The 15,052-nt window shown below is 35.5% G+C and overlaps 1 protein-coding gene across 2 annotated transcripts in view; it reads right to left on the minus strand.

Moving 5' to 3' along the window:
* Positions 1-990: 990 nt before the first annotated feature.
* The window catches only part of ABCB7 (ATP binding cassette subfamily B member 7), a 124,150-nt gene continuing 110,088 nt past the window's right edge, over positions 991-15,052 (minus strand). For both annotated transcript variants that reach the window (XM_081125833.1, XM_081125834.1), the window contains one exon: positions 991-2,258. In XM_081125833.1, coding sequence (XP_080981959.1) covers positions 2,043-2,258 — 216 coding nt within the window. In that variant the 3' untranslated portion in view covers positions 991-2,042. The remainder of the gene's footprint in view (positions 2,259-15,052) is intronic.

Consider the following 15,052-nt stretch of genomic DNA (forward strand, 5'->3'; position numbering starts at 1 on the left):
AAAGGCCCTTTTCTTGGCATTTCTTCCGAGTGAATCATCCTAGAAAGCTTTTCTTTCATTTTAACTTGTTTCACTGTATGGAATCACCTTAATATGACAAAAGTAAGAGAAAAATGTTTAAGACTTAGTTATGACCCGTATGAAATCTGTGTTTCATGTAACTTTTTTATTAGCTGAAAATACTGGTTAACGATCACAATGACCCAATGGTCTAGAAACCACCTCTAATCATATGGGGGGAAAAATGCTTCAAATCTCTTACTGGGGAAATTATCCCCACCCTAAAAATATTCCTATCTTTCTTTGACTAAATGTTTCACATATTGCAGAATCACTTACTTTGAATATCACTATTCACACTCAAAATGAGTATTTCTAATGATTACTTCAATCTTACCTGCTTGAAAATCTTCTCCATTGGCATCATTGGAAATGTATAGAAGGAATTAACAAAAGCAAAATTTCTATCTAGACTAACCACATTTCTAGTAACACAGCTGATTTATTCAAAGGAATTGCTTTTTTTTTCCTTCAGAAGATCAATGATGTCTATGACTTCAGAGTAAGAAATATCCACCCCACCCCCCATTTTACAGTTAATTATGCATCTCAGTGTTAACTACAACTTCAAAAGCAAGATCCTGCATCACTTACTCTGGTGTCAAAGACTAACTGTGAATACTGGCTGCAAGCTACTTATCAAATTGCCTTTATATAACAAAACTGGATACTCAAATTAGATAAGTTTATCCACCTACAAATGACAATGCAAAACAAAAAAACATTAGTCTCACCCATACTAAATTATCATTTAAAACACATTGAAACCATAAACCAATAAAATAACTGCTGTAAAATCTTTTCTGAGAAATAAAGCCCTTATTTTATACAGTCATGTGGTTGGTCAAGAGATACACAGTTTTTCAAACTGAATGATTACTACCAAACAAATAAAAGCAAATTCAAATTATAAAAGAAGAGCTTTCTCAGTGAATATATATCAACATTTTATTAATTCTTTCCAGCAGGTAAAACGAATATTTCATTTGGGCTCCTTCTTGTTAAATCAAGCTTAAAGGGACTCATTAAATTACTGAAAAAGGAAGAGAAGATCTGGAAATAAAGTAACTCGGAAGTGTAAATACAGATTAGAGTCCTGTTCATCTAACCCTCTTCTATTTATCTAAAGGTCTCTAAGAATTTTTAAGTGGATGTTGCTATATTCATGTGTGAGTGCATACACACACATGCATGCACATATCTCATTTACATGTTTCTTTGTATAACTTTGGATAACAAAAGCAGTATATTTAAGATGGAAACAGAAAAGGCAATTAACTTTCTAAGCAATCACTCCCAGTATGGCAAATCTCAAATTACATCAGGGTTTTTAAGTCTTTAAAGAGAAATATGTAAATTTTGGTCCAAAACAAAAGCAGTATCTCATTTTGGTGGAAAAAATAAAATTCTCACCACTAGATGATAGTTACAATTCTGGTTAATGACAAAGAACATTCTACATAACATGAGAATTGAAGTTTTTCCTCAAAAAGGTTATAGCGGAAAACACTGAAAATGTAAGTATAGATATCTATCATAGAAGTATTTCAATGGGGATGGTGGGGAAGAAAAGCAACTAACCTTTTTTTTTTAAATGTTAAAAATCAGACACTGCCCACCTAAATTGTCAGCATAAAGGAGGTTTTAAAAACTATAAAATATGGAAACCAATCTGATTGATCTGCTTATGGATATCATCAAATGGCTATCAGGCCTCAAAAATGGAAATGGGATAAAAACAAATAGTAACAAAAATTATGATTTGAGCAAAATGAAGGCTGTAACAAGGAAACAATCTGGGGCTAAATATAGTTTAAAATATTGTGAAAGATATAAAACTCAAATCCCCTTTCAAATAAATCTTATCTAAAAGCAGGAGTATAAGATGATGGGAATATATAATTTTTCTAATAAAACAATTTTGCTTCAGTACAGCCAATGTGCAGTCAAAAAAAAAGACAAGAAAAAGTGTCTCATGTGACTTAGCAGGAACAGTTTCCACAGCCTTTCACACTGTTCACAATTTCTTCCTGTAGTTTCTTTCTTTCCTCTTCTTTGGACACATTTTCTTTCTTTGCATGCCATTTGGAATTAACATGGTTCTGCACATGACTGCTCTGGGTATGCCACATTTCTGAATAGATACTGCCAGGATTAGCAAGCAAACCATGGTGGGTACCACGTTCAGCTACTTTACCCTAAAAAAGCGAAAACAAGAGAAACATAGAGAAAAGTCATACAACTAGCAAAATAACTGAAAATACATATTTTCTAACTAAAGATCACATCTTTTTTATCTATTCAGCTACTGATGGACACCTAGGTTGCTTCCATATTTTGTCTACTGTAAATAATGCTAAATGAACATAGGGATGCATATATATTTTCAAATCAGTATTTGTTTTCCTTGGATAAAAACACAAGTGAAATTGCTGATTTATATGGTGGTTCTATTTTTAAATTTTTGAGAAATCTCAATACTGTTTTCCATAATGGCTGCAACAATTTATAATCCTACCAACAGTGTACGAGGGTTCCCTTTTCTCCACATCCTTGCCAACACTTGCTAATTGTTGACTTTTTTATAATACCTATTTTGACAGGTATGAGGTGATATTTCATTGTGGTTTTAATTTGCATTTTCCTAATGATTGGTGACGTTGAGGATGTTTTCATGTCTGTTGACCATCTGTATGACTTCTCTGGAGAAAGAATCCGTGTCCTGTAATGATTTTTGATTGGATTCTTTTTTGGTATGGAGTTGTATGAGCTCCTTATATATTTTGTATATCAATGCCTAATAGGATATACCATTTTCAAATATCTTTTCCCATTTAGTAGGTTGCCTTTTCGTCTTGTTGATGGTTTCCTTCACTGTGCAGATGGTTTTTAGTTTGATGGACTCCCATTTGTTCTTTTTTTCTTGTTTCTCTTGCTCAAGGAGACATATCCAAAAATATATGATTATAAATGAAGACAAATAGTTTATTACTTATGTTTCATTGCAGAAGTTTTATGATCTCAGGTCTTACATAAGTCTTTAATCCATTTTGAGTTTATTTTTGTATATGGTGTAAGAAAAGAATCCAGTTTCATTTTTTGCATGTATCTGTCTAGTTTTCCCAGCACTACTTACTGAAGAGACTGCCATTTCTCCATTGTATATTCATGCCCATTTGTCAAAGATTAATTGACCGTATAAGTGAGGGTTTATTTCTGGATTCTCTATTCTGCTCCACTGATGTGTCTGCTTTGGTGCCAATGCCACACTGTTTTGATTATTATGGTTTTATAATATAGTTTGAAACTAGGGAGCACGATACATCCAACTTTGTTCTTCTTAAGATTGTATTGACTATTTGGGGTCTTTGGTAGTTCAATTTAATTGTTCTGGTTTTGAAAAGAATGCCATTGGTATTTTAGTGAGGATAACACAGCATTGAATCAACAGATTACTTTGGGTAGTAAATATATTTTAATGATATGAATCCTTCCAATCGATCAGCATGGTATATCCTTCCATTATTTGTGTCTTCTTTAATTTCTTTCTTTCTTCAATGTTTTCAGAGTACAGATCTTTCACCTCCTTGTTTAAATTTATTCCTAGGTATTTTATTCTTTTTGCTACAATTGTAAATGTGATTGTTTTCTTCATTTCTCCTGATCATCTGTTATTAGTGTACAGAGTTATGAAAGATTCCTGTATATTAATTTTGTATCCTGTTACTTGACTGAATTCATTTATTAATTCCATTATTTTTTTGTGGAGTCTTTAGGGTTTTCTATATATAGTATCATGGGCTCTACAAATAGTGACAGTTTTACTTCTGACTTGCCAATTTGGATGCCTTTTGTTTCTTTTTCTTGTGTGATTGTGTGGCTATAAGGCTTCCAATATTATGTTGATCTTGTACTTTTGCTTGTTGGAAGTTTTTTCATTATTGCATCAATTTCCTTGCTAGTTATAGGTCTGTTCAGATTTTCTGTTTCTTCATGGTTCAGTCTTGGGAGGTTGTATGTTCTAGAAATGTATTTATTTATTCTAGCTTCTGCAATTTGCTGGCATATTACTTATTGTATTTATAGTATTCTTTAATAAAAACCCTTTGTATTTCTGTGGTGTTGGCTGTAACCTGCCCTCTTTCATTTCTGATTTTATTTGGGTTTTTGTTTTGTTTCTTGATGAGGATGGCTAAAGTTTTGTCATTTCTGTTTATCCTTTAAAGATCCATCTCTTAGTTTCATTGATCATTTCTATTGCTTATTAGTATCTAATTCATTTATTTCTGCTCTAATCTTTATTATTTACTTCCTTTTATTTACTTGGGGTTTTGATTATTATTCTTTTTCTAGTTCCTTTAAGTATAAAGGTAAGTTGTTTATTTGGGATTTTTCATGTTTCCTGAGGTAGGCTGGTATAGCTATAAACCTCCCTCTTGGAACTGCTTTTGCTGTATTACAAAAACTTTTCAGAGCAGTATTTTTCATTTTCATTTGGTTCAAGGTAGTTTTGATTTCCTGTTTGATTTCCATTTTGACCCATTGGTTGTTTAGTAGCATGTGGTTTAGTCTCCATGTGATTGTTTTTTCTTTTTGTTCTTGTAGTTGATTTCTAGTCTCAAACAATTTAGATTGGAAAATATGCTTGATATGATTTCAATATTATTGAATTAACTGAGACTTGTTTTGTGGCCTAACGTGATCAACTGTGGAGAATGTTCCATGTGTACTTGAGAAGAATGTATATTCTGCAGTTTTTGAGTGAAGTGTTCTTTAAAATCTATTAAGTTGATATGATCTAATGTGACGTTTAAGACCATTTCTTTATTGATTTTTTATCTGATCTAATATTGATAGTGGGGTATTGAAGGCCCCTACTATTATTGTATTGCTGTCAACTTCATGTCTGTTATTACTTGCTTTACATATTTAGGTACTCCTATGTTAGGTATATAGATATTAATGATAGTTATATGTTCTTGGATTGACCCCTTTATCATTATGTAATGGCTTTGTCTCCTTTTACAAACTTAGTTTTCAAGTCTATTTTGTCTGATGTGAGTATTGCTACCCCAGCTTTCTTTTCATTTCTATTTGTATGGAATATATTTCTCTATCCCTTCACTTTCAGTCTGTGTGTCTTTATATCTGGAATGAGTCTCTAGTAGGCAACATATAAGTGGGTCTTGTTTTTAAATCCATTCAGCTACCCTATGTCTCTGGGGCATTTAATGTCCCTTTACATTTAAAGTAATTGATAGGAATGTGCTTATTGTTGTTTGTTTTTTGGTTGTTTTGCAGTTCTCTGTTCCTTCAGTCTCTTTCCATTAGACTTGCTAGTTTTCTTTAGTGTTTTGTGTGTTTTTTTCGGAGGGGGGGGTCCTTTCTCTTTATTTTTTGTGTATTTTCTAGGTTTTTGATCTGAGGTTACCATGAGGTGCATATATATACATCTATACCTATCACAGTCTATTTTAAGCTGATAGGCATTTAAGTTCAAACACATCCTGAAAGCACCAGCAATTTACTCATCATTCCACCATTTATGTTTTTGACGTCATATTGTGTATCTTTTGGTTTTGTATATCCTCTAATTATTTATTGTAGTTACAGTTAATTTTGCTATTTCTGTCTTTTAACCTTCAACTTTTTAAGTGACTCATTCACTGTTAATTCTCTATTTGCTTTTACTTGTCAGATTTTTTTCTTTCCTGTAGTTTCTTATTTCTGGTTATGGCCTTTCCTGCATAAAGGCCCTTTAAGATGACTTGTAAAGCAGGGTAAGTGGTGATGAACTCCTTTCGTTTTGCTTGTCTGGAAAACTATCTCTTCTTCAATTATGAACAATAAACTTGCTGGGTACAGTATTTCTAGGTTGCAACTTCCTTTCTTTCAGCACTTTAACCATTCCCTGACATTCCCTTCTGGCTTGAGAAATCAGCTGATATAGACTTATGGGTCTTCCCTTGTATGTGACTTGTTTTCCTCTTGCTGTCTTCAAGACTCTCTTTATCCTTAACTTCTGCCACTTTAATTACAATATGTCTTGGTGTGGGCCTTTGGGTTCATCTTGTTTGGAACTCTGTGCTTCTGAGACCTGAATGTCTGTTTCCTTTGCCAGATTAGGAATGCTCTCAGCCATTATTTCTTGAAATATACTTTCTGCCCCTTTCTCTCTCTTCTCCTTCTGGTATCCCTATAATGCGTGTATCAGAGGGGGCTTGATGTGGTCCTAAAGGCCCCTTATACTATCCATGTTTTTGAAAATCCTTTTTTCTTTTTGCTATTCTGATAGAAAAAATCCTTTTGTCTTTTCACTGTTCTTAGTCTTCCAGTCACTACTCTGTTCTTCTTTATTAAATCTGCTGTCAATTCCTTTTAATGTGCTTTCCATTTCAGTTCTGGTATTCTGTATTTTTGATTGGTTCTTTATTATATTTTCTAACTCTCTTCTGAAGTTCTTTCTGAGTTTCTCTATTGTACTCCCAAGTTTTCTCAGTGTCCTTAATGTCATTCTTTTGAATTCTTTATAAGGGGAATTATTTATCTCCATTTCATTACGCATTTTTTCTGGGTTTTACTCTTCCTTCATTTGGAGCATATTACTCTTATTTTGCTTGAAATTCTCTGTTTGTTCTTATATTATAGATAAGATAGGTACCTTTCCCAATCTGGTCTTGTGTAGAAGTGGCCTTTATGTAGACAGGGTGCCAGAGGTTTAGGTAGGGTGTTCAAGTCGGGACCGGTATACGTGGCACCTGGGTTGTAGCCTGGCCAGAGTGGGATAGGGGCAAGACAGCCTGGTGTGCACACATGTGCAATAGCTCCCTGCTGTTCCAGCTGTTTGCCTACTGAACAGTCATAGCAGGGCAGAACTGTGGGAACACATAGCAGTGGCCTAATACATGTACCACAGCACCCTGTAGGACCCACTGAATCAAACTCCAGGTGGGGGAACCTGTGTATGCACATGAAAGCACCCTGTTGTTACTGCTGGATCCAGCTCCAGGTGGGGTGGCCAGGAATACACTAAGGTGGCCTTATAGGTCAGTCAGAGCACATAGATAGAGCTCCTGCCTGCATTATCCAAGTGGAGGGAGACAAAACAATGGCACTCACAGATTCCTCTTATCCTGAAGTTTGCTCAGATCCTAGAAAGGTCTCACAGTTCCCCAACCTTCTCTACGTGGTCTCTCTCCTTTATTGTTCAGAAAATGTTCAATTAACCCTCAGCTGTCTCAGGAGGAACTGCTATAAATATAGGTGTACACTCAGTGTGTTTATGGGAAAGGGAGAGCTCACTGTACTCCTATGCCACCACCCTGGACCTGAATCGTGTTATGCAATTATTTTCACTTCTTTCTGTTTGTATACAGTTTTCGTTTCCCCCCATAATGGTTGATTTAAAAATTCTGAATATATGAAAATATTAGCATGGTTCAAAAGTAAAAATAATATGAAAAGTAAAATCAGAACTCTTGTTCTCATCCCTTTCTCTCCTACCCCTTTTCTGTCCCCACCCTGTAGGGAGCCAATTTCTTTAGTTTCTAGTTTATCCTCCATGAGTTTCTTTTTGAAGAAATAAGTAAATATACATTTGTTCATTTCCCCCTATCCTCCCTAAAATAAGTAGCATACTATCTCCTCTTTTGCATCATTTTGTCTTTCAATTAATAACATTCCAAAACTAGTCCCATTGAAATCTCCTTTACTTTTTTCTTTATAGCATTTTCCTTATTTGAGAAATGCTGTATTTTCCATGATCTCTAAGAGTAACTATATATTTGTTTTCTTATGCTCACTGCATTGTTTACATTTTCTACTGAGTTCGTTTTTTTTCTTTTTTTCTTTTTGCTTGTCTTGTAGGTCTTCCTTTATTATCCACTGACACTTAAAAATTTTGCATTAAAAAGCTGACTGGAAACTGTGTGCATGGGACTGGCTTTTTCAACAGTCATTTTGTTGGGGTACTCAAATTCAAATATCTTATTATGGAGCTGCTTTTTTGCCTCCAGAGAACAATCCTCCAACTATCTGATAAAGAGGGAAGGAGTGATAATAGTAGAAGTAAACAACAGGTTGGAAAGGTTCTTGGAGCCAGTGGCACAAGAGGGTCTGTGGTCTAGTTCTTTTGCTTTGTTTTGATTCTCAGTTAATCTCACCCCCTTTGTTAATTTGCTTAGTAACTTTCATATGTCCAGAGCCTCTCTGACTCAACTTCCAGACAAACAAAAACCTAGCCTCTTGCCACGGCTGGGAAGGGGTAATCACCAGGTTGTGTGGGGTGAGGTAGGACACTGCAAATGCTATTTCCTCTTTTTGCATTAATCCTCTCCTGAGGATAGTTTTTCCATTGATTTTTAGACAGTGGAAGGGAAGGAGAAGAGAAACACTGATATAAGAGACGCTTCAATTGGTTACCTCATAAACCTGCCACCCAGGCATGTGCCCTTGACCAGAAATCGAATCCTGGACCCTTTGGTGTACAGGCCACCACTCTAACCACTGAGCAACACTGGCCACGGTGGGAATGCTATTTATTACATAGACTCAACATTAATACTATAAGAGACTACTGACAGAACAAATGAGGTGACATTAGTTTCACTAGAAAATAAAGATCCCTGATCTTCATGATCATGCAATTACAGAACCATCAAATTATGAACCCAAAGAGATTTTAAATATATGTGCTATAATCATTAATAAATTAGTTCCAGTTGTTTTCATTGTGACTGTCAAGATATTTTGTAAGATACCCCTTGTTTCCTGAAAGCTGAATTGTGTATTGTACTGCCTTGCCAGCACCCGTACAACAGCTAACAAGACAAAGTTGGGGCTGAGAAACATCGTTAGCCAACCTGAGAGGAGAGTGCTCCCAAGGACCGGTTAACGACAATCTAGATGCAACCACAACAGGAGAACATAAAGAAACCACAAAAGGAACAACCATAAAAGGGACATGCCTAGAGCAAAGAGCTCAGAAGTATAAGGAGAACACCCCCCTGGGCTCCACTGGACTTACTAGACAAAATTCCACCCTAAGAGATGCGGAGACAGCAAATATATCTAATAAATAGATAAACACACTAAGACTTTTAAATAAGGAGACAAAGAAATAACCCCTAAATGAAAGAAAAGGAAATATCACCAGAAAGTGTCTATGATGAGATGGAGTTAAGTAAGCTATCAGAAACAGAGTACAGAGTGCTGATTATGAAGATGCTCAAGGAACCTATTGAGAAAAGAAAGGCAATAGAGGATCAGATCGAGGACTTAAGGGAAAACATTAAAAAAGAGATATATAACATGAACAAAAATCAGACAGAAATAAAGAATGCTGTATCTGATACTAAAAATACAATGGAATTATAAGCAGGCTCAATGAAGCAGAGGATAGAATAAGTGATTTAGAAGACAAGATAGAAAAAAAATCATTCAATGAGAGTAGCAAAAACACTTAAAAAGCATGAGGACAGTCTAAGGGAGCTTTGGAACAACATGAAACGAAACAACATTCACATTATAGGACAACCAGAAGGGGGGGAAAGAGAGCAAGAGATAGAGAACTTGGTGGAGGAAATAATGACAGAAAACATCCCTACCCTGGCAAAGGGAAAGCCACACAAGTTCAGGAAGCACAGAAGGTTCCAAACAAGAGGGACCCAAAGAGACCCGCTCCAAGACACATCATAATTAAAATGGCAAATGTCAAGGACAAAGAGAAAATGTTAAGGGCTACAAGTGAGAGACAAGCAGCAACCTACAAGGGAACCCCCATAAGGCTGACAGCTGATTTCTCAACAGAGACTCTTCAGGCCAGAAGGGAGTGGCATCAAGCTCTGCAAGTAATGAAAAGCAAGAACATGCAACCAAGATTGCTTTATCCAGCAAGGCTATCATTTAAAATTGAAGGTGAAATAAAGAGCTTCCCAGTCAAAAAAAGGCTAAAGGAGTTCAGTACAACCAAACCTGCACTGCAAGAAATGCTAAAAGGACTGCTTTAAGAAAAAGAAGGAATAGCGAGAGAAAGGTACATCAGCATAAAGGGGGAAACCAGCATTAAATAAGTTGATATCAATAGTAACCTTAAATGTAAATGGAATAAATGGTCCAATCAAAAAACACAGGGTAGCTGAATGGATAAGAAAACAGGACCCAAATATATGCTGTCTACAAGAGACCCACCTGAGTGCAAAAGACTCACACAGGCTAAAAGTGAAGGGATGGAGTAAAATATTCCATGCAAATGGAAAGGAACAGAAAGCTGGAGTAGCAATTGTTATTTCAGACAAAACAGACTTCAAACTAAAGACCATAACAAGAGACAAAGATGGTCACTACATATTACTAAAGGGATCCATCCAACAGGAGGAAATAACCCTTATGAACATTTATGCACCGAATACAGGAGCACCTAAATATATAAAAAAATTCTTAGGGGACTTCAAAGGGGAGATTGACAGCAACACAATCATAGTGGGGGACTTTAACACCCCACTGTCAGCATTGGACAGATCATCAAGACAAAAAATCAACAGGAAAATGCAGATCTTAAATGAATCACTGGACCTAAAGGATTTAATTGACATTTATAGAACATTTCACCCCAAAGCAGCAGAATACACATTCTTCTCAAGTGTACATGGAACATTCTCAAAAACAGACCACATGTTAGGGCACAAGGCAAGTCTCTACAAATATAAGAAGATTGAAATCATATCAAGCATCTTCTTGGATCACAATGCCATGGAACTAGAAATCAACCACTATAAAAAAAACTCAAAAATATTCAAACAAATGGAGGCTAAATAGCATGTTATTAAACGATGAATGGGTTACCAAGGAGATCAAGGAAGAAATCAAACACTTCATGGAAAGTAACGAAAATGAACAGAAAACAACCCAAAACCTATGGGACATGGCGAAAGCAGTCCTGAGAGGAAAATACATAGCATTACAGGCCTATCTCAAGAAATAAGAAAAAAAAATCTAATGAACGATCTAACAGAACAACTAAAAGAACTACGAGAAGAACAAGAAAAGCCCCAAGGAAGTAAAAGGAAGAAAATAATAAAAATCAGAGCAGAGATTAATGACATAGAGACTAAAAAAACAATACAAAAAAAAAAATCAATGAAACCAAGAGCTGGTTCTTTGAAAAGGTAAGTAAGATTGATGCACCTTTAGCCAGACTCACTAAGAAACAAAGAGAGAGGACTCAAATAAATAAAATCAGAAATGAAAGAGGCGATATAACAACTGACCCAACATAAATACAAAGGATTGTAAGAAAATATTATGAGCAACTATATGCCAACAAATTGGACAACATAGGAAAAATGGACAAATTCCTAGAAGCATACAACCTTCCAAAGCTGAATCAAGAAGAGGCAGAAAACCTGAATAGGCCGATAACAATGAATGAAATTGAAGCAGTAATCAAAAAAACTCCCAGCAAACAAAAGTCCTGGACCAGATGGATTTACAGGCGAGTTTTACCAAACATTCAAAGAAGAATTAACACCTATTCTATTCAAACTATTCCAGAAAATTCAAGAGGAAAACTCCCAAACTCTTTTTACGAGATCAGCATCACCCTAATCCCAAAACCAGATAAAGATGCTACAAAGAAAGAAAATTACAGGCCAATATCCCTGATGAACATAGATGCTACAATCCTCACTAAAATACTAGCAAGCCGGATCCAGCAATACATTAAAAAGATCATACATCATGAGCAAGTGGGATTTATTCCAGGGATGCAAGGCTGGTACAACATACGCAAATCAATAAATGTGATACATCACATAAACAAAATGAAGGACAAAAATCATATGATCATACCAATAGATGCAGAAAAAGCATTTGACAAAATCCAGCACCCATTTCTAATAAAAACTCTCAGCAAAGTGGGAATAGAGGGATCATACTTCAACATAATAAAGGCCATATACGACAGACCTACAGCCAACATCATACTCGATAGGCAAAAACTGAAACCATTTCCATTAAAAACCGGAACAAGACAGGGATGTCCACTTTCACCACTCTTATTCAACATAGTACTGGAAGTCCTTGCCATAGACATCAGACAGGAAGAAAATATAAAAGGTATGCAAATTGGAAAGGAGGAAGTAAAACTGTCATTATTTGCAGATGACATGATACTGTACATAGAAAACCCTAAAGACTCCATCAAAGTACTACTAGATTTGATAAATGAATCTGGCAAGGTAGCTGGATACAAAATCAACATCTGGAAATCAATGGCATTCTTATACACCAACAATGAACTTTCAGAGAGAGAAACTGAAAAAGCAATACCATTTACCATTGCAACTAAAAAAATAAGATACCTAGGAATAAACTTAACGAAGGATGTAAAAGACCTGTACTCAGAAAACTACGTGACACTGAGAAAAGAAATAGAGGAAGATTTAAACATGTGGAAGAAGATACCATGCTCATGGACTGGAAGAATTAATATCATTAAAATGTCCATACTACCCAAAGCAATTTATAAATTTAATGCAATTCTTATGAAAATACCAACAGCATATTTCACAGACCTAGAACAAACATTTCGAAAATTTATATGGAACCAAAAAAGACCCGGAATACCTGCAGCCATCTTGAGAAAAAAGAACAGAGTGGGAGGGATCACATTACCAGACTTCGAACTATATTACAAAGCCACTGTAATCAAAACGGCCTGGTACTGATACAACAACAGACATACAGATCAATGGAACAGAAAAGAGATTGCAGAAACAGACTCATGCAATTATGGTCGGTTAATATCTGACAAAGGAGGCAAGAGCATACAATGGAGTAAAGAGAGCCTCTTCAAGAAATGGTGCTGGGAAAATTGGACAGCTACATGCAAAAAATGAAACTGGACCTCCAACTTTCACCATACACAAAAATAAACTCAAAATGGTTAAAAGACTTAAACGTAAGTCATAAAACCATAAAAATCATGGAAGAAAACATAGGCAGTAAAGTCACAGAGATCCCATGTAGTGGAATTTTCACTGATACATCTCCTAGTCCAATAGAAACAAAAGAAAAAATAAACATATGGGACTACATGAAACTAAAAAGCTTTTGCATAGCAAAAAAAACACACAAAACAAACAAACAAACAAACAAACAAACAAAAAACAGCCTCAAAATACAAAGGAACCCCACGGTCTGGGAAAACATATTTGCCAAAGATGTATCTGAAAAGGGGCTAATTTCCAAAGTGCACAAAGAACTCATACTATTCAGCAAGGGAAAGACAAACAACCCAATTAAGAAATGGGCAAAGGGCCTGAATAGACACTTCTCCAAAGAGGACATACGGATGGCCAAGAGACACATGAGAAAATGTTCAACATGGCTAATCATCAGAGAGATGCAAATTAAAACCACAGTGAGGTATCACTTCACACCTGTAAGAATCGCTACCATCAACAAATCAACAAATGACTTGTGCTGGCGAGGATGTAGATAAAGGGGAACCCTAGTTACACTGCTGGTGGGAATGTAGACTGGTGTAGCCACTATGGAAAACAGTATAGAGGTTCCTCAAAAAATTAGAAATGGAGCTGCCTTTTGACCCAGTGATCCCACTTCTAGGACTATATCCTAAGAATCCTGAAACACTAATCTGAAAGAATATATGTACCCCGATGTTCATAGCAGCACAGTTTACAATAGCTAAGATCTGGAAACAGCCCAAGTTCCCATCAGTAGATGAGTGGATAAAAAAGACATTTATACCATGGAATACTATGCAGCTGTAAAGAAGAAGGATCTCGTACCCTTTGGGACAGTATGGATGGATCTGGAGAAAATTATGCTAAGTGAAATAAGCCAGGCAGAGAAAGACAAACAACACATGATCTCGCTTATATTTGGAATCTAAAGAACTTAATAAACTGATGAACAGAATAGATTCAATGACATGGAAGCATAGATCAGAAAAGTCAGAGGAATGGAAAAGGGAGGGTGGGTGGAGGGGAAGAGAGTAACCAAGGAATTTATATGCATATATACACAACCCAAGGACACAGACAATGGTGGGGAGAGGGACTGGGGAGGGGGATGGGATGGCGTGAATGGGTCACTGGGGAGGAAAAAGGACATCTATAATATTTTAAACAAGAATAAAATTAAGAAAAATAAATAAATAAGTTCCAATTATAATACAAACTCCAAGTGGCAATGTTGTGATATAACTGTTTAGATACTGTGAACCAACTCCATGGCAAGAGGCAGGTAAGCACATGCCTCTGCTAAAGTACTTCTAACATTTTATATTTATAAGGCTCTATTTGTATAATATAATAAAATGGAAAAGTTTAGTAAAAAGCACAAAATAGCAGATTTTATTTTAGATTTTTGAACATCAATGAGATAATAAAGCATATTCACAAAATTTCCCATTTAAGACATTCTGGTAGAATCATACTGGGGGAAAAAAATCACTTTATTTTCTAATGAATGTAAACAGTGATGAACCAATAAAGAAAAAGACCTAGTGTCTCCAGTACACAGGTAACTTATAAAGGGAATAATATATACACCACAGAACTGAACATCCTATAAAAAATTTAGTGTGAAAAATTCTCTCTCAGTAACTTAATCTAGAAAGTATATGAGAATGTTTTTTCTCTCATAACTCGAAATACTGAAGCTTTCAAAATGATAAAAAAATTGAAGGTTTATTTATTACAAGGGAAAGATAAGCATAGAAAAGGCAGAATGAAAGGTGAAAACTTGAATAATGTTAGCCATTAAGTACCAGGGGGTGGGGAGAAGTCCTTTCAGAAAGAAGAAAAACTATTACAAATTTCAAATCCACTAATCACAATAGTGGTACTCTGATTTGTTTAGGACATTTAGACAGTACACTTTTATAGTAATTCCCTCAGGAGAGAGAAAGCAGGCTGTCCATTTTATTATTTTCCCCATGAGGAAAAAGATAAAATGACCACTTTGT

The sequence above is a fragment of the Miniopterus schreibersii genome (genome assembly GCF_964146895.1).
Source record: "Miniopterus schreibersii genome assembly, chromosome: X".
NCBI lineage: Eukaryota > Metazoa > Chordata > Mammalia > Chiroptera > Miniopteridae > Miniopterus > Miniopterus schreibersii.